At 31.1% G+C, this 20928-nt stretch overlaps 4 protein-coding genes and 1 long non-coding RNA gene across 18 annotated transcripts in view; 2 read left to right on the forward strand and 3 right to left on the reverse strand.

The window, feature by feature from the left end:
* LOC105152642 (inositol polyphosphate-5-phosphatase A) overlaps window positions 1–873 on the reverse strand; it is a 50290-nt gene extending 49417 nt beyond the window's left edge. Inside the window, exons 1-2 of the mRNA XM_087402903.1 lie at window positions 753–873; window positions 563–680 (exon numbers count right to left, since the gene is read on the reverse strand). The gene's annotated coding sequence lies outside the window, so the exon portion shown is untranslated. The remainder of the gene's footprint in view (window positions 1–562; window positions 681–752) is intronic.
* Window positions 874–950: 77 nt separating this feature from the next.
* On the forward strand, window positions 951–7288 carry wfs1 (wolframin ER transmembrane glycoprotein wfs1). The gene is made up of 6 exons (XM_011067050.2): window positions 951–1208; window positions 1913–2017; window positions 2198–2414; window positions 2499–2725; window positions 3224–4425; window positions 4537–7288. Exons 1-6 carry the CDS (start codon window positions 1151–1153, stop codon window positions 5326–5328), a joined length of 2601 nt encoding a protein of 866 aa, XP_011065352.1. The 5' UTR covers window positions 951–1150; the 3' UTR covers window positions 5329–7288.
* Window positions 7289–7344: 56 nt separating this feature from the next.
* Window positions 7345–11960, reverse strand: LOC105152640 (vesicular integral-membrane protein VIP36). Its single transcript, XM_011067049.2, has 7 exons — window positions 11605–11960; window positions 10482–10597; window positions 10139–10336; window positions 9723–9885; window positions 9234–9400; window positions 8732–8795; window positions 7345–8656 (listed from the first exon to the last, which is right to left on the reverse strand). Exons 1-7 carry the CDS (start codon window positions 11717–11719, stop codon window positions 8505–8507), a joined length of 975 nt encoding a protein of 324 aa, XP_011065351.1. The 5' UTR covers window positions 11720–11960; the 3' UTR covers window positions 7345–8504.
* Window positions 11961–13923: 1963 nt separating this feature from the next.
* Window positions 13924–19868, forward strand: LOC105152639 (uncharacterized). 14 transcript variants are annotated; one of them, XM_087402979.1, is made up of 5 exons: window positions 13924–14710; window positions 14773–14803; window positions 15754–15811; window positions 16281–16463; window positions 16690–19868. In XM_087402979.1, the coding sequence occupies exon 5, from the start codon at window positions 16777–16779 to the stop codon at window positions 17962–17964; it is 1188 nt and encodes a 395-aa protein (XP_087259105.1). In that variant the 5' UTR covers window positions 13924–14710; window positions 14773–14803; window positions 15754–15811; window positions 16281–16463; window positions 16690–16776; the 3' UTR covers window positions 17965–19868. The 14 variants fall into 14 exon arrangements, with proteins under 14 accessions (XP_087259105.1, XP_087259107.1, XP_087259113.1 ...); XM_087402981.1 differs by lacking the exon at window positions 14773–14803; XM_087402987.1 differs by lacking the exon at window positions 14773–14803 and having other exon boundaries at window positions 16284–16463.
* LOC147911065 (uncharacterized) lies at window positions 19539–20433 on the reverse strand. The gene is made up of 2 exons (XR_015544159.1): window positions 20103–20433; window positions 19539–19967 (listed from the first exon to the last, which is right to left on the reverse strand). It is a non-coding gene; the product is annotated as an uncharacterized LOC147911065 (long non-coding RNA).
* Window positions 20434–20928: the final 495 nt, after the last annotated feature.

The following is a 20928-nucleotide window of genomic DNA, read 5'->3' on the forward strand; positions in this document are numbered from 1 at the left end:
TATTAATAATAGAAAATAAAAAATGATATTAATTCTTTCAACAATATATAAGTTTCATAAAAAATAAATTGTGTTTTGTTCTTATCAGCTCTAAAGAGAAACGAGTAATTAAAGTTTACTTGAAAGAAAAAACATTATTCAGCGAAATAAGGAACATTTATCGTTTATTTGCTAAAACAGTCATTAAAATCACCTTGACGTACATATATACTCAATTATTGTGTCCAATTACTTACATTGTCATAAAATAAATATTGTGTAACATACTTTAAATTGTACTACGTCGTAATTACTGTAACAAAATTTGTATTGAAGAAATAAATTACTAAAAACGTTGTATTTTAATATTTGCTCTCATATTAACAATAGAAAATAAAAAAATGGAATTAATTCTTTCGTTAACAATATATAAATTTCATAAAAAATAAATTGCGTTTTGTTCTTATCGGCTCCAAAGAGAAACGAAGTTCACTTGAAAGAAAAATGTTATTCGGCGAAATTAAGAGTTGTTTATCGTTCGCTAAAATGATCATTAAAATCTCGTCTTGACGTACATACATACCTCGATTAGTCGTAATCGTTAATCTACCGGACACCATGTTTGGAAAAAAAAACAGATTGGTTGCGAAGGGTCTGCGAGGTAGGAATTTGAAGTGAGAACGAGATATGAAAGCGTGGATCTGTAAAGGATACAAAAGTATGGATGAGAGATTTTTTTCGCTCATGGTTTGAGCGGACGACCGAAAGCTAACCTTTCACTTTCCAACGGAAGATTTTTCAAGGCGTACAGCCGCAGGAGAGACGCGAGATTCAAATTTCGATGCGGTACTGACACTGCTGACGCAGTGCTGCCCGGCGTTTGTTTACGTTCTCAACCTGATCCAACCCAGCTTGACTTGACGCTGGACAGGGACGCGCATGCGCCGTGCGTCACCGCGTATCCACGCTTGCCCAGCTATTCAACAGGAGCGCTCGACGGAGTCGCGCCGGATGCGTGTGTATATTGTATTGTGATCATCGGCGTTTCGTGATCGCGGCGAGATTCGGCAGCTAGCAAGACGAGACGACGAGATCGCGTGTCGAGGAGGCAGAATTCGTCGCACACGCGAGAACGCGAATTCGACGAATTTCAAACCGCGCCCTATGAGTCATGGCTGGTATTGTACCACTATCTGGTAGATCTGGCAGAAAACAGTGGACGCTTCACGGTAATCATCGCCGGGGTGGCTCGGGGGAATGCGAACGCACCCGGGGATCGCCTGGGCGAGGACGCGTTCGACTTCACGTTTTGAGATACGCACGTGATTCACAAAAACGGCGCGATATTCGATGCATTCCAGTACCTGTCTCTTGAACAGACAAGTGTGAATCGTCGAACAATGGAAATTAATCTTTGACAAATCGCATTGCGAAATTAAATGAATCACGGAATTAAACGATTTGCTAATTAGGCTCTTGTTAAAAATTGCCCTTATTTTAATGCAGTATCAATAAAGACATATCATTAATTGCCTATTGATATGTAATTATCTATATATATTACATTGACAAAAATTGTTCACTTAACTAAATTGTTTATTTAATTAAATTAATTTAGGTCGTCTTTTTATTTCTTTCATTGGAGGATGTATGTATTTTTAAGTAAGAATAAAACTTTGAGAATAAGTAAATAAAATATGTATTTAAATAGAATAATACAACAAGAACAATACATGAAGTTATCATGAGGCATATATACATGAAGTAAACTGTCAATTGATATATTTCATATATGTATATATATGAGACATCATCTGACAGTATAACACATATATGTTATATGTGATATACATATATGTGTTGGCACAATGAACATGAATTCTGATTAGTTTTTTTTTCTGCTTAAATAGCTAATTCTAAGTCCTATTGATAGATGGGCCTAAAGGTTCTCTTAGACGTTTACGTTCTCGATTGGCAGAAGACGGCTGTCCAGAATCTCAAGTAATTTTGGCTAAACAGTTGTTAGAGGAACAATGTGGTAAGTCGGAATATACGCTTAACAGCAAAGTTTTTCTCATGTTATTCATTATTTCTAAACATACATATATAATTTATATCTATATTTCTCTGATATAATTGAATTTTAATTTAATTTAATTTATATAATTATCTTCCTCTCTGTATGTAATTTATAACTACATTTATAATATATTTTAAGAGCTTGATGTTGATAAAGAAGAAAACGCAAAATTGGGTGTTTACTGGTTGACAAAGGCCTCGGAGCAAGGAAATTTAGAAGCGACTGATATTCTCAGAAAGTGCTTGGCAACTGGTCGTGGTATCACGGAGCATAACTATTACGACGTAAAAAGTTGTCTAGACATGACACAGGATGAGAAGTTGGCTAGAAGAGCAGCGAGGGAGATGTTTATGAGGTAAAGAACAAGTAATTGGACATTAAGACTAATAAATAAATACCACATGCCATATATGTAAATGTAAAATTGTTATTTCATTAGTTTATCAAATGGTGAGGACTTCATAACTACTGAACAACTACAAAAACGTATGAGGAATTTATCGTCTCCATCAACCAGTAATGCTGATTATTTTCAATCGAACAATACCTCCAGCAACACATCGCAAAAGGGATTAAGCGACAATGATAACGATTGCTTTCCCAAAAATGAGTTTCCTGATGATTCCCCACCTACGAAGGATGAAGATCGAACAAACGACGTTCATGGTAAAAGAGATTTTCAATATATTAAATTAGACTACTTTATGAACAAGTCAAATAAAAGAGACGGATCAAATACGAGTTCGAAGCTAGATCTTGAACCTAATAATATTTATATGTAAATTTTAAATATACACATCTTATTATATAAATTAAACGCCGATTACTGTCGAATTTCAAACGCAATCTTAAACTTATTGCGAAAAATATTATCCTGACTAGCAGTCTTCGCAGTGTTTTAAGGGGCTTATTAGCATCATTATTAAACTGACGATTAATTTGTGAAATTGTTATTTCAGCTTCAGTTTATGATTGCGTTTTAAGTCTAACAGTAATTGGCGTACAGTTGATATAACTAAAAGATATATTTAAAATTTACATATAAATATTATTAGGTACTAAAATCTAGTCTTGATATTGTATTTGATCCTTATTTGAGATTTTCACATTTTTGATCACCTTTTTTATTGCATTTTTAATGTAAGTTTTACTCTGTAATCACAGGTTGGACGGATCAAGGTGAAAAGATCACAGAGGCTGCTCTAGTATCTGCGGCTGCAAGCTACGCACGCGGAATGCTTCCAATAGTATCACATGCTCTTTGCATGGTGGATCCTTCCGAATTGGTGCTGGATACGATACCGCTACTGCAGAGGCCATTTATTCATCCATTTGCATCGCTAAAACGCTTCTACAGTTGGTTGGTCGAGACTTTGGGTCACAGAGGAACGTCGATCAACAGAGTTCTCTTTACGTCAAATCTACATATTTTCCTGTTACTGTTACTATACTCCTTGTTTGGCACAGAAAGTCTAATACTTTTTATACCGATGGCTCTCTACTATCTCTCATTTGTAGTCATGGTGGTAGCCACCTTCCAAATGCTTCAACGGAAACGCGAATTTAATGATTTCCGCGTATGGTCAGGCCTATTTCTTAGTTACTCAGGCGGAAATCTGAATCCTGAGGAGGCAGAGTATCAATTCTGCCGCAACAACCTGAAACCGTATGGACATTTCTTTCTCGCGTTACTACTGAATTTGATGATCTATCCTCTCATAGCTCACCAATGGACACCACAATCTGAAATCACTATAATAGCAGTCACGCTCACTCTTATCACACTGTGTAGTTTCATGTGGAGAGATTCTTCGCGGTTTCCCGATTTTCTAGCCCTCTTCAGCTTTGGCGTGCATGTACTTGCTAAGTATCCCTACGAAACGGACATGGTTGTGGCGCAAAGCTGGAGATTCTTGGATATCAGAGTGCCAACATTCGCGTCTTACGTTGTCGGCAATGGTATAGAGTTTTGTCTAAATTTCCGCGCTGTATTTTACCTCTTGATACCGGCGGTCTTCGCAAAAATGGCTGCGAGGGATGGCTGGCGCGGCACATATCGGATTTTAATACCTCATTGCGTTACTCTGAGTTGGTGGCAAATAGCAATCTTTAGTTCTCAAGGTGCAACATGGTATGGCTTGATAAGAGGCGCTCTCGCATTAGTTGGCATGGTTTTATTTCTTCCAATTGCCGGTATTGCTTCCATCATTTTACCAATTGTAGCTATTGCCAAATACTTGTCAGAAAATGATCTGGTCATGAGGATAGCGATTACTACTGTACTCGGAGGAATGCCATTTTTTGCTTCATGGTATCTGAGGAAGACCAGAACGTCAAGATTTAATTGGATCATTACGCTCATGCAAGTACGTATATTATCATTTCTTTGTCTTCGACTTAGATATACTTTATATGTATATTTACAATGTATATGTATTTCTTACTTGTATATAAAATTATATAAATGTTTTCTATAGATTGTTCTTGGCGTTAGCGCTGCGACATTTTTATCGTGGCCGATGATAATGGAATATAATCAGGATTCCGATGACGTGTATGACATTGTTTCTACTTTAACATGGGATCAGTATCAGAACTACTGTCATCAACCTGCGTGGGAAGAATTATCGTCGAAAGCGCAAGTCCAGGTGCAATGCGCTCAATTGGAAGGCATACCCGTCTCGTGGGAAGGCTATGTGACAAATATTAGAGTAAAATCGATAAAGAACAATATTGCAGTTGTATTAAACAAGTTGCCCAATAATATTAGAACAATACTTAGTTGTATGTATGGAGAACCGTACGAGGAAAATTGTAATTCAGGCGATGACACTCGCAGAAAAAACTGCAAGCATATCACGAACATTCAAAAGAAAAGGAACAAATATTATTTTCCATCTTGGGATCAATACGAATTTGAAATATTCGTCAAAATGAAAAGCGGCATATGGGGAAGTACCACGGAAATACGTCTCGTTGCGGACCATTCTTTCACCAATTTTAGTTTGAACATATATCCAGGCGATAAGATTTGGTTTTCGGGCGCGCTTCTGAATAATGGCTTAGAAACAGAATCTCTTCTTGGTGGCACTGAACTGCATATCGATTTGGAAGAGGTAGGGTGTCTTGCATGCAACTCTCTTAATTTGAAAACATCTTATAAACGTTATAGGTATCGTATAAGTTTAAGCTCTATTATTAGAGATCTTTGTCTCAGTGTAAAGACTGTATTGAATTTTCTGTTAAATCCGATTGTGATGTTCAAGTGATGATATTCTATATGACTGAATTTTTTAGATCTCTTAGCTTTTTAAACTCAATGTAGTGAAATTTGTTCGATATCTAATTATTACAGTTGGTTTAATATGATTTATATATTAAAGAAAAATTAAACTACTATTAGAATTATTAGAGTCTGGACAAAAATAAAATCTGAAAAAGGAACGCTGAATAAATAATATATTTAAAAAATACAATTTTAAACAAACTACTGTAGTACTTATATATTTGCAGTGTAACTCACTGCAATATATTTGTATAAATATCTTAGAAGATATTTCAGCATGAAAAATTTATTAAAAGATTTTTATTTGGACGAACAATTAACTCGATAATTATATTATTATTATAATCAATTATCACTTTTTGCATTACAATTGAAGATATATTGCCCTACAAAACAGTGTTATATGTAATAGTATGCTAAATATGATATGAACTGAATTAAATAAGAAACTGTTATGTACATAAAGCAGAGCGTTTCTTCAATGTTTGACATACATGTAAATATGTGTGTGATATGAAAGTAGAGAATAGTGCAAATATTTTGATGTTACCGAATGCCTCAGGCAATATATACATACACAAAAAATACATATATACTATACATACACACACATGCGCGCGCGCGTGCACACACACACAGGTATTTGGAACATAATGATAAATCTTTCGCATAGGGGCAGAATGGACTAAACTAAGAAGAAAAGTCCATTTTGCAATTTTTGTAATAATTAATACCGTATTTTTTCAAGTTGTTAAAAATGAAAAAATGCTGTACTAAAAAGTTGATAAAAAATTCTAAAAACATTCGTAGTTTTATGAAAAAAAAAATAAACAATTTCTCTTGCAGTTTTTCTGTAAAGTTAGTATTTGAGTAAAAAAATATTGAAATCCAATTTCCGGCAATGTTTAGCAATTAATATGTTGTTAACTATTGCAAAAATTATAAAAGGTACAGGACAGAATAGTAACTTTTCTTCTCAGTTTAATTCATTCTATGCGAAATCCCTATGCGAAAGATTTATTTCCCAAACATTCTGTGTGTATATGTGTGTGTGTGTGTGTGTGTGTGTGTGTAAGTATATTAACAGATATATTATAAACTTTTATGAACAAATTATAATCTGCTTCAAAGTACTATATATAAAACATATATTTTTTAAGATTTATATATTTTCCTAAGCATTACTGCCAGTAAAAAAAACAAGAGAAATGCTTGATATTTTTGTATTCCGTTTTCGGAAAAAAATGACGTCTTTTTGATCTTATTTTAATATCGTATATAGTAAACATTGTATTTCTTATTAGGTTTATAGTATACATTATATCATAATAAAGTTTTAATTAGTTTAATGGCAAGGCAGTATGCAACATGTAATGTAAATAATCTTAGTAAAATTATTTAGTAAGCTATTATTTTATTAATAGAAATACGTTATTTCATAAGAAATTTTGTGCAGTGTCCTATTACCTACTACCACATTATATTAGAATACGCTAGATGTTTCACAATTCAGTTACCTGAATAATGCAGTTTTTAAAGAATACTAATGTGTGTGTGTGTGTGTGTGTGTGTGTGTGTGTGTGTGTGTGTGTGTGTGGTGTGTGTACGCAAAATTCTGTACATCAATGTTAAGTGTTTAGATCGAGAAACTATTAATGCATATCTATCTGTAGAGTAAGGACAGTTTCGTCATTGTAACACACAACGACAATAGGAACCAAGACCAGTAGCAAAGAGATAAGCATAGATGTGCCTTGGTGTTTTCTGTTTGAATAATTTTAATGTTGATAATAAAAGTATTCTATTTGCTTCTTCAAAGCAAACAAATGAATTAAATGTGTTAAAAAATCATGAACTCTTGCATTCTGATGTGCAAATATATATTTTTGTCATAAATAATATATATTCAAAAATAAAATTTCAAATACTATCTTATTCCAATACATTTGTGTAATGAATTTTAATACCTATCTCTCCTGTGAAAAAATAAAAAAACCTATTTTTCTTTAGAATTATAGACATATTTATTTTGTATTTGGCAACATGATACATTATTGTTTCGAATGATAACATCATGTCGATAACAAGACAATTGTTTATTAAACGGTTTGGTTCCCTTTTTCTTAGTTTCTATATAAAAGAATTACAATACAGAGTTTTACTATGTAATTATTTTATACTGAAATACACTAGAATCCCCCATATTACATGTACTTTCATACAATATTAGACATCACTCTAACACAGCATAATTTATATGGCTAATAGTTTGTTTAGAGTTGCATGCATAATTGCAAATAATCTCTATCACAAACTTTATGCAGTATGGGAGCTTCGCATACATTATTTAATTTTCATTAATTAATTTTCTGTATGTACAAATATAAAATCTATGTTAATAAAGTCTTTCTGTATCTATATAATTTGTATACGAAAATAATTACTTAATGTAAGAAAATTGCATTAATAGAAATTAAACAGAATTTCTATAGTTTATATCCTTAAACAATATCTCTTTTATGTGTGATGTTATATTTTCTTAAATAATTAAAATTACTAAATTTTAGAATCAATTTGTTCCAACCTAAACAAAAAGGTTCTGGAAAAAGTATATATTACCACAAACATCTTGTGTACATGAACATTTGGCTTGAAATTAATATAATATAAAAGTTTTTCCAAGACCTTTCTAAAATATAGTTAACAATGTACATGTCACAATACATTCATTACATCGTCTCATTCTATAAATTTTTAGAAGTCAAATATATAAAAACTTATTTTGTTAAATTCCATGTGATTTCATTTCAAGAAATAACTTTGGTAAAGAAACTGTAATAAATACGTATTTTTACTATTATAAAATCAAATAAATGTACATTGAGCCCAATCAATGACACTGATAATTAATCCAATGAAACAACATTCTGTAAATATCGGAATTACAAAACTTACATACACATACACACATATGTCTCTCCTTTACCCTAAAGACTTTTATTCTTACACACAAAAGAAAATACTAATTTTAAAACAAAGAAACCAAATACGGACAGTCTCAGTAGGTTATAACTTAAATCTTATATATGAGAAATTTTGGATAAAGGACAAATTGATAAGCTGCAACACTCAAAACACACACGCTATCTAAATCTTGACTTAGTAAAATCGTTTTCTGGCATTTTCCTGATGTTTCTTATGAAGCATAATTATAATTACAACACAGGCTATTAATACAAGTGCACCCAATAACATCAGTAGGAAAAGTTTTATTCCACTCCAGCTATGTTGCTTCAGATCTTCTACACGTTCTGAAAACAAAAATTGATATTAGAATAGTAATAAATTTCTACACATGTACAATAAAATCTCGTTTAACTGCATACCTCTTGGTGGATCGTAAAACGCTGCTGATGGCACAATTTGTGATCTGTCTTCCCGATCTTTAGGCTGTAATTTGACACGATATTTTTAAATCTTATTAATTTGCTAATTACTATAATTGAATAGTTTATAAGAATAAGTACGTGTAAATGATATACATAAATATGAGAACGCCAGTCAGTAAATAATCGTAAAAAGTGATAAAGATACGAGTAAGATAAAATAAGCTATGCATGCTCATTGAATAAAAGTCTTTCATGTGTCTTTTATATATATTAGCGTATCAGATCGAGTTTAAAGTTCGAACTTTTCGACGCACAGTCACATCTGAGATAATTAAATTTAAATTAAGAATATATATTGTATTATATTCGAAACACTTTGACCGCTTATTCGCGTTCTCTATCATATTTATGTATAAACAGTTTATATTTTTATTGGCTAACAAGATATGTGCATATATTAATATAATATTTAATAAAATATAAAAAAATTAATGCTTACATCATCTATTAAGTCTAATTCAAATAAACGAATTGACAATATGTCATGATTGTCAGACAGATCACCCGTAGTAGCAGAAATTCCAATATAATATCCTGTTGGAAGCTTAACTTCATTTACTTGAAAACATTGCTTCCATGCTGCTTTATTGGCAAGATCCGTGGAAACTTCATTGCGATAAGAAAAAAAAAACATTATAAGAAATACTACATGAGGATATATGTGTAATTCTAATCAGTAACACACATACATGTGTAATTGTATGTATACACACGCGCATGCGCACACACATTTACAAATCAAAAGATTAATAAAGCTGAAACGAAAAAGAAAATAGAAAATAAAGGATGGATACACTCCATTTAACGTGACAGGACAAAGTACAAACGATGAATAAGAATAAAAAAAATATTACAGCTTAATAAACAATTTTCTGATACATTCATGATATAAAAGATGCAATAAAATTTAATGTTTAATTTTACGTACCAGTTAGAATGTCTCTCTCGTATCTTATAGATATGTGTGTATCATACTCCAAGTTCCTGAATTTTGCTTCACATCCTGCAAGTTGTGTATGAGTGCCATCACGATCGTGATCATAATGCAGAGATCCATTGTTAACCATTGCTGAGATGTAAGGATGCTGATGCTGTTGCAGATATATTCTATTATTTATGTATCAAAAGAAAATATAGAATAAAGTAAAAAATAAAGACAAATATAAAAAAAAAACTTAATTAAAAAAAATTTAAGATATAAAAAAATGTAAATTTTATTTAATTATAGTAATTAACTGGTTAATTAAAAATATTCAAAGATTTACATGATCTTAATTGATCTTGATTTACATGATCTTGATTGTACAAACTATCACACTTTATAAAACTGTATTTTTAACCTACGTTATGTTGGCCATTATGATTGCTGTAGGTATCAAGTATTACTGCTAATCCTTGGAAATAATCTCGGCTCCCAAATACTGGACCTGACTTCATTCTTTCCTTGGCATACCAAATAGCAAAACCATCTCCAAATAAATCCTTTCCATTTCCATGTACTTTGAATTGAATTTGCAGTTCCCAATTTCGTATATGGCATGGCTATAAATATGACAAGTTTAAAATGTTAATTAATAAACAATATACATATATAATTATATATATACATACAGTTTTTGTATTAAAGTTTATATAAGTTTTCATATATGTCTAAGAAATCATTCGAAAGTATAAATGAAATACTTGCCACAGAATTCCATAAGGCACCTTGTTTACTTTGTAAATCAGGTGTTAACCTGATATAATTGTTAGTTACCATTGTACTTCCCATAAAGTCCCAGTTGGGTATCGTCATGCCTGTGCCTGTCATATCAAACATATTTTATAAATAAAATATTCAATTATAAATATATATTTTATTTATATATAAATATATAAAAGACAGATTTGATAAATAAACTTGTGATCAATTATAAACAATTAATTTCAGGATTGCCACAGAAAACAAGTTTTAAAATTCTCTGAGTTTTCCAGATGAAAATGAAAAATTTTCCATGACTAAATAATATATAAATTTTAACATTTAGACTCCAGGATTAGAAGAAAGCTAGTCTATATTATTAAATACAATGCAAAAAAAACTTAGTAGCAATAAAATTTTGGCTACAAATTCGAGCCAGTAAAAAATAAATTAGTTTTGGAAAAAAAATACAGTTATGACGAAAAAGAGGGATCAAATAAAAATATTAACTAATAATAAAGAATAAAATATAAATTTTAATTATTTGCGTTTAAAGTGCGTAAGTTTTGAACGTATTTGACTATAAATGTCATATTGCACAAAAATTCTTTTAATTAGTATTTATTAATCTTCAGAAGAGATCTATAATTTATAAAAATAGAAATTGCTTTTAAAAAAATAGCTCTTTGACTTATGCATATTTACTAATCTTATTGCAATATAATTATGTCGTAATTTTAGACCGGTAGTGGAATGACTCGCGAATTGTGATTAGATAATAAATCAGTAAATTCTTCCACGCTGGCGCGTGACAGGATTCTCTTAAAGAAATCTATCGTTAAAAAAATTGGAGTTCGCATGTTTCTTTTAAGAAAAAAAAAATCGACTCTGACCTATGTATATTTTCTAATTTTATAACAGAGTTAGGAAACACGTAGAGATTTCTTCCGCCGTTATCTATGCAAAAAAAGTAAATTCTCCGTATTAATTAGTCTCGTAAATATATCTCATAAATATATCTTCAAATATAACGGATTATCTCCGCAAATTGCGATTAGATAATAAATGAACAAGCAAATCTTAGGATTATCCAAGGAGCGTGATAGGAGATAAATGATAATTAATGGACCTTGATATGGCCTGATTAGAGAATGCTCTCGCTTCATATAGTCCTGCGTGTTCCATTCCGTGGCAAAGGATTCTAGGACACCAATGAGCAGAAGGAGCCACAAAATCACAACCATGTTGATTTTCGATCGGACGTTCTGAATGTTCGTAGAAAATTAAACACGTGGGTGAAAAGAGTCACAGGACACTCGTTCGAAGCAGCACCGCTAGAATAAAGGCCAATAAGGCCATTCACGCATTCACCAAGGTAACCAACGTCATTCTCGAGTCATCCGGACGTTTCGCCGGGGATTGTTGGTTTTATAGTTCGGTAAAATTCGATCCGCGCTAATGTGACAGTCGATAACGTCGATCAGAGAGAAACTTGAGAGGGGCCATTGCGGAATTATTCGCGAAAAAAATCATCTGTATACTAGCGCAAGTACATCCACTTTTATTTAGGAACTATGTAGCCATGTATTTTGGCGATAAAATCACTGTGTCGAAGAAAGATGTGGTGCGAGTCCGTACTAAATAACAGTACTAAATCACGTAGGTATTAAATTTCTTTAAAAAGTATAATAAAAATATTATAATTTGTGGATCATTAATTAAACATTTTGTAAATATAAAAATATACATATTGATTATAATAAATTAAATTCTTCAAATCAAGATATTATAAATAGAGAGAGAGAGAGAGAATATAACGTAATTATTCACATCATGATAATAAGCGTTATGCTCATTCGACAGTTTGCAAGATTAATTTAGATACAATTTCGTTGAATCCATTTTCCAATGCTGCATATACACAAAAAAATTTAATATCGTTTTCCATTTTATTTATATACATAAGTGAGCGTAATAATTATTATCATAATACATTTAGTATCCAACAACAAATACAATATAATGAATAAAGAATTTAGTAAATTTGTACTGCTATATTAATATTTTTCTTAAAAAGTTTGCTATATAGAACTTCAAGTATAATAATACAACAAATATATTTCTATATTTGCGCAATTCTCAGTTAGCAACTATATAAAAAAGTTCCAACACTTTTTTTTAAAGTGGATTTTAGAATGCACACACACAATCTATATTCACCGAGCAATCAGTTTTTACTTATGAAACAATAAGTAATAATCAATTGCTCGGTGAGCAAGCTGCATTCTAAAACTCATTGAAAAAAAATGTGTTGCAATTTCACATTTTCATTTTAGACAAAAAAAAGTTACATAATTGATACCCTGAATCAGCCCTAATGTTTTTATTTCCAATGAAATTTCTACTACATCTTATTTTACAAGCACTTTCCTTATGGAATTATTCATTCATATACGAGCGCGCAAAAGCAGCAGTAGCGCCACGGCGAATGCCGTTTTAGGGTGAAATCACATGATGCGGAAAAAGACTGCGGAATAGAGAATGCATTGAAACAATCAATTAGCGCTATTCGGAATAACGCTATTTGGTTGCTTCTATGACGCATTCTCTATTCCGCAATCGTTTTCCGCATCGTGTAATTTCACCCTTAGACGGGGTTCACACCTTGATGGAAAAACGGAAAGCTTCCACTTTTCCACTTTCCGTTTTTCTGTCAAGGTATGAACCCGGCCTTAGGCTGTATTTTCATGTTCGATTCGAAAATCGATTCTGTATCTTGAAATGAGATGAAAATTAGAAAAATGAGCGAATTTACTAGAATACTGATTATTTCATTGATCAACACCTAGTAAATTTGCTCGCTTTTGTAATTTTCATCTTGTCTGAAGATACAGAATCGGCCTGGTCACGTGATCAAAATTGACGAATACCAAGCATCAATTTTGCATTACGTGACCTGTTTGACGCTCGAATCGAGCGTCGAGCGTCAGCATGAAAATGCAGCCTTAAGCTTGCAACGTTTAGCACGCCAACGACATTCCTCGAATTCCGCCGCACGCATACAAGAAAATTGCAAGGGCAAACGATTAAATATACATATATGTACGTATATGTACATGCATGTACATATGTCATACGATCAGTCGCTTCTAGCAGGTCAGAAGTTTAATTCTTTTTTCTAACTTGTAGCTATATATATATTACCACAAGAAAGAAAACTTATTTATGATATTTATACATGGCCGCGTTCCGTAAAATGCATGATCGATGCACATACATATCATTTTTATTTTTATTGTTTATCGAATATTAAACAAACAAGGATAAAATAGATATCTGTTTTTTTTATTCCTGCATTATACAACTTTCTTGCCTCTCTTTCACCAATTAATATCAAACACATATATCTATTTCACTTTAAATTCTAATGATTTAATGATACATTTTGCGCAATATGCGCTTTACGGAAAGTACAACATACATATATATTTGTATATACAATTTAGATATCTACATATACGGATACATAAATTTTCAAAAAATATAAACGTCGCACTCTGACATGATTTGAGTTTACGCAAACATTTTTGTTACGAATAAATAGAAAATCAAATCTCAGTTCCTCAATTTTGTTTCGTTCATAATTTTTTTGATCGATTCGTATAACCTAAAGAAAATCCTATAAGGTACTTAGGAGAGATCCCATCGAGCCGCATTTCGGCCATGTTGTAGAATTTTTTTTGAAAGCATCTGTAGGAAGTGGCCGGCACGACGGCGCGTTTGCGCCTGCGTACGTGTTCGCATCCATCGTGTGGATCTCAGCCTCAGCGGATCATGTCTGCGGTCGGCGGTTATATGGCGTCCTGCGTAGTACATACGTCCGCTTGAACTCGACGGAGCCGTTCGTGCACAAGATACCGGCATCCGCATTCGTACGGCGAGGTCCACGTCGCGAGTAATCGGCCGCGACGAGAGTAAGAAAGGGCGACTATTAATATTTGTGAGCGGAGCGGTTGAGGAGAGGCGGTGAGGCAGCTAGCGAGTCTTGCTATAGAAGAAAGAGAGAAAGAGAGAGCGTGTGTAGTGTGTGTGTGTTTGTGTGTGTGTGTGTGAGAGAGAAAGAGAGAAAGAGAAAAGGAGTGTAAGTGAACGATAGTAGGAGCAAGATTAACTTCTCGTACGCCAAGTAGAGGACCTCACGCTGGCTTGTTGCGTTTTCACGCAAGTAAGATCAAGTAAGATCATATAAAACAAAAAAAAAAGAAGGGCGTGGAGTTTAATTGGGCGCGACTAATAGGCACGCCGCTAAATCGCTGTCGTGGTCATGGGTAAGACGCCAAAGAAGGCGGCCCCTGGGGGCGATGAGAGGAATTTGTACGTTCGGAGGCTTAAGGCAACGACCGCGCCGTCGAGAGCTTCTGAATCTAGCTTGCCTGAGAGACAGCGCGAGTACGAGAATTCGAACAGGTTTGTAGAAACAATCAGCAACAGCGAATTGCAAGTTCCACCAGAGTTTCTCAGTCGTGGGATGTACGTTTGTCTCTCTTTTTTGTTTTTTTAAGTCTGCCTGGTCAACTTTCTCCAGGTCTACCTAGAGTAGAGTTGCGGATTGTAGTAAATTGTTTGCGTACTGGTATTTGATGCAACACTTGGAACTCGTTAGTTGCTTGCCGCTGTTTACAGGGTATCGGAACTTTGTATTCTGTAATGTTTGTTAAAGAATTGAGAGATTATATCGATATCATAGTCGTCTTTAAGTATATCTTCATGATATTTTGTAATTGTATCGCATAAGCTTTACAGAATTTTGAAGCAAAGTATGAATTTTGCTGGTAATCTAGAACTTTAACTTTAAAGTTATTTTGAGATATTTTGAAACGAAATAAATTGATGAACAATATTTTAGGTTTATTTTATAGAGAGAACAATATAATGCTGATATTAAATTTGTCGTACGACAAAGTATTTCAAGCCTGTCGATTAGCTGCAAGAAAGAGAAGTTGTCGGATCTCTCTATCCTATAGCCAATCAATAAACTTAAAATCTTTGTTGTACGACAAATGTAATATCAATATAACGATGCATGTGAGAAAAGACAGATATTTTTCGTTCTTAGATAGACATGAGAAACTTTGGTTTATCTTTTTTAAATTAGTACTTACATAAAAAAAATTTTTTAAATTAGTTCCTCTCATCACCTCCAGCATTTCTTGCTCAAAGGCCATTTGTAATATGGCTTATCTCTTCATTGATTGTGAATATCTTATTTTTATTTTAGGCTAAAACTGGCTGGAATACAGAAAAGAGTTCTACCTGGACCAGGGAAGAGTTTTAAGGTACATACTTCAAATTTTCTCTTAATTTTTTTTCTTAATTATGATTTTGAAACTATTATGCTTTCAAACAATACATAAATATATAATATCATTATTTTGACTGTAATATATAAATATATAATTATTTTTAGAAATTATGTTATAGTTATAATTATTAGAATTGTATTATGTTAAAGTATTATAATTTATCTGTTTGGACATTATTATTTATCCAAAAAAAAGAATTTATTAAGAGTATTAAACTTACTATTAAGATAATGTTATCTTCTGGTATAGATTAGGTATGGGCTTATCAGTATGAATTCATAGTAATATTTTATGTGTCTGATAATATAATTCAATTATTTGATATAATTATTACTGTTTATAGATTCTTTTGTTGATTAAATATTTTATAAAGAATATTTTTTATGTTATCTAATAACACTCTTGTATTTATATTTCTTTATGTTTCATAATTTATATAAAGAAGTGAGCGACAAATAATGAGCGAGAGACAAATAATAAAATTAATTGATAAGTATAATTTTATTCAATATGAAAATATTTTATATACATTAAATTAATTTACTAATATTTATTTATAGTAAAATATTAAACATTAATGGAAACAATTTCATCTTTATTTGCTAAATTAATCAAATTTTGACTTGTATGTATATTTTTTAAATATAATTAAATTGTATAAAAATGTGCATAATATACAAATAATATATAAATTAAATATGCAAATCATATAATAATTGTAAATTGATGAAAATGCACGATGTAGTATGATAACTCATACTAATGATAAGTCTGTGACTTTAAATTGTTAATTTCGTTAGATTGTTTTGCATTACTTTAGATCTGCAATGTGAAAATAATGTATGTTATAGAGTAAACTTCGTCCTCCAACAAAAATTGAACATCAAACAAAGCAACACAAAATACTATTAAAAAATCCAGAAGTAAAAAGTACAGACATGCAGCCAGAATCGGAAGAAGCTGAAGTCAAATTGAATGTTTCAATTCAAAAAGAAAATGTTACAGAAGAAAATGGTAACAACAAAGCTGCTGAAACTGAGAAACCTGCTATGAGCAAAGAACATATTGATCATACTTACGAAAAGATTTCAAGCGAGCTTCAAACGAAAACTATCCAGGAAGTACTTGTTGTGGACAATAAAACTATTCCTCAAGAAAAAGAAGTCTTATTAGATGTTGATACTGAAACCAAAGAAGAACAAGAGGCAAATGACATTAAATTGGTATATGAAGCGGAACCAACAATTTCTTTAAGCAATGGAAAAGAAATATTAGACGATAAACAACTAAAAGACAATGAACAGGAAGAAAAATTACTTCCAGCACCAGAGGAAATGAAGAATGATATAAATGAGAAAGAAGAGACGCAAAGCGAAGCTCCAACCAATAATGAAAGTTGCTCGGTCGACATTGTTGAATCTACCACATCAGAATTATCCGAAACGTCAGAATCTATTATTCAGAGCGACATACAGAAGGATAAAGAAAGTATTGATGACACTATAAATGATCCATCATTTATTTCTTATGATTCATCTATAATGTTAAAAGATGTAAAAATTAGACTCAATGATTGTCTGAAGGATAATTCGAAGCTCTACGATGTAAGCAATACGGAAGGTATATCGAATCGACTGTCAAAAGACCAGTCATTTGGAAGAACGCTGAGAAACATTTCGGGAAGACATTCCATCGGTCGAATGCGACATGTTACTTTGCGTGAGAACAGGATATCACCGAATAGTTCTCTTTTCGTGAATACCTCTACTATGTCTATGCCACAGGATGAAGGAATAGAATCTAAAGTCTTACCTTATGGTGTTGGTTTATTATCTGATACTTTCTCTACGAATGGTAGCCCGTTAGACAGAAAACGTAGAATTGAAACAGAAAATTGGAGTTCGGCGAAAAAGCAGAAAACAGATGAAGAAAGTAGTAGCATTTTTAATACATCTATTAATCTATTGAAAGGTTTGCGTATACCTAGTATGCAGGTATCCACACCAAAAGCCATACCTTATAAATTCGAATCTACCAAGTTAGACATTAGCGGGATAAAAAATGATGACAATAAAATGACGGCTGAACCAATTGAGAGTACAAAGAAATGGTGTGTCATCATGTAAACTATCATGACAGTAAAGGTATTATTATACAGAAAAAAAGTAAAAAGATCGTATATTTTCGGGAAAAATACCAAAAATTATACAATCGGAAGTTTGATTTTATTTTTTAATAATAGATTGTTTCTCTTCTAATTAATCAATTAAAAATAATTGTATTCTGATTTTGTTATTGTTACAGTTTTCTTGAGCACATGTATTTGTTCTATAATTTTCGGAAATATTTTTTCGATATTAGGATGTAATATATATATTTTCGATAATTAAATTAGAAGAATTCAATCCTATTCCCACCGTGTAGATTGCTTGTAGTGCAGAATTTTTCGATGTCAATTTTGGGATAAAATCATAGAAGAGAACAAATAAATTACGTTATGGCGAAGAGAGAAAGAGAGAGTACAATTTTATCATGACTATTATTAACACTTTTAACATGACTATTTTATGAATAAAGACTTGATTCTATGGAATGTATCAACATTTAATATGGTATAATATAAAATAATTAAGTCACCATGTACAGAAATGTAATATGTTGTTTAATTTCAGTACATGTCTCCCAATTTACAACCTTCGATTTATGATTTGTAATTATCTTTATGTCACTTTTTCAGATAGGTTATGATAATAGATTTTATTCCGATTATAAATTAAAATAATTCTGTAACGCAAATTATATTAATTATTTAATAGGACGTTTATCTGGAAATAATTTCTTGAATATTATGCATATTATCTTATTAGGTATTATCGTTATGAAATTCATATTTCACATATGCACTTATTCACATAATGTAATATTCATATTATGTAAGAGAAAGACATATCTCCATGTTTAGTTCTTAACGAAGTACAATATTTATATTTCTAATTTGTAATTCGTTGAATTTGATAAGGAGATTAAAAATATGTTGTGTTCTATATAAATTGAATTGTCACAAACAAATTTTTGGAAATTATAATACACATTAATTACATATATTTTTTCTAGTTATAGCAAATCATTACTATCAAATAAGTTACAATATTACTATTACATTTATAATAACAACTTTTTATGACCTACTTTGCTGTAATGAAATATTGTTGACTACTATAAACGATTCATATACTTATTAAAAATATTCAATAATTACATATTATATATGACGATATATAATTTTTTAAGTGATATGGATATATTCTATATATTTTTGAAGAGAATGTAATTATTCATGTAATTTTTATTCGGTATAAGAATACTCATTCTTCGAAAATTTTAATATCCGTTGAAACTGTAAAAATTAAAGATGTAAGATGTAGGTACGAAACTGTATGTTATTAATGCAGTGTATCTTAAGAGCAAAATAAGAAATAACGAAGAAAAAACTATATCTTTGGAAAAATCTCATTTCGTATGCGGCTTTATTTGTCAGTTCTTGTTCTAGATCTTTTATACGCTATAGATACATTCTTATCATCAATTAAGGATGATATTACGTTGCTTTTATATTAAATTTTTGTTGATATATATACATAACATATATATCTCTAGAAATATCACTTCGACCTTTCATCATACAATATAAATGAAAATTAAGGATAAAATAAAGACGATAATTCGACCAAAGTGATTTTCTAATGTCAGTCGTTTATGTCAGTTTATTCGTTTAGATCTTCGGAGTTATTAATTGCTAAAATTGTACATGCGATCTTTATATATTGCAAAAAAAGTGATTTATATATTACATTGCTAATTTTTTTATCAATACAAAAATGTAATTTAAATCAATAATTATTCAGGATTAAACGAATAATCGAATTAGAACATACTTTTATACTTGTTCGATTAGTAGAAGCGTTAGAAGCATACCCAAGATGTACATAGGAACCCCTATGAGATTTATAATAAATTCTCGAAACTATAAGCTTGTTTGTTGATCATTTCATCGAATAACTCCATAAATTTTCATTTGTCTAACAGGAATAACTTTTGGATTTTAAATATATATTATTGTGTATTCTTTCTTATATTAGGTGTTGGAATTAATTCGTAGCGTTTTACAAGTGATGGGAAGTACTTTCATTAATGTATTTTTTAATGCTCATGTGAAATAAATAACATTCTTTCATTAAAAAACGCTACGAATTAATTCCAACACCTAATAATATTATATATTACATCAATCATGTTATGTTTATAGTTTATATCGTTACAGTAATAATTTTTGATCATGTTTTCAATATTTTATATTTTTGCAGCATATTTTTTAAAAACATATGTTATTACAAAATGTAGGACAGATATACAGAAAACTTTTTGCCGATATTGATATGAAAAGAATATATCGAAGATACCGTTCCAGCAATGAAAGTGCAAAAGGATGCAAAAGATATCAGTATAAAGTCTCGAGAGATTTAAACGGGTAAAGAAATAATCTCATATCTCATATTTACTATGATCGTATTCTAGAAATATAGCGTTAAATCATCAAGAACGAGGAATGTACTTCTACGTTGGATAGGTGGCCTAGATAAACTGAATCAAAACCGTTGCAGATTGTTAATCACATTTAATAATTTAAATCTTTAATAGTTAGATGACGTTTATTCGTTTAAAAGCGCCGTCGTTCTTATTTTAAGATCATCTAATTGGACATGTAACATCAACATGTAATCATTTAAAATATAATTGCTAAGAGATTATTGTTTTGTGGGAAAAAAATTAAATCGTCTTATTTTTATATAAGGACACGATGAATGTTGAATGAGACAGCTGAAATTATTAGAGATGTTAATTTATATCATTGATAATATAAGATATCAAATTGAAAGTATTATTTTCTTCATATATTTATATGTAGATCGATAAAAATGTAGAAATTATTTGACGATAAAATTATTAATGCGTATGTGAACGAGACTGGAATAGCAAATTCTTAAAGCATAATTCTCGTCTCAATTACGTAGTACCCTCATAGTTCCTTT

Source organism: Acromyrmex echinatior, chromosome 1, assembly GCF_024713525.1.
Source record: "Acromyrmex echinatior isolate Ae372 chromosome 1, ASM2471352v2, whole genome shotgun sequence".
NCBI classification, from domain to species: Eukaryota; Metazoa; Arthropoda; class Insecta; order Hymenoptera; family Formicidae; genus Acromyrmex; species Acromyrmex echinatior.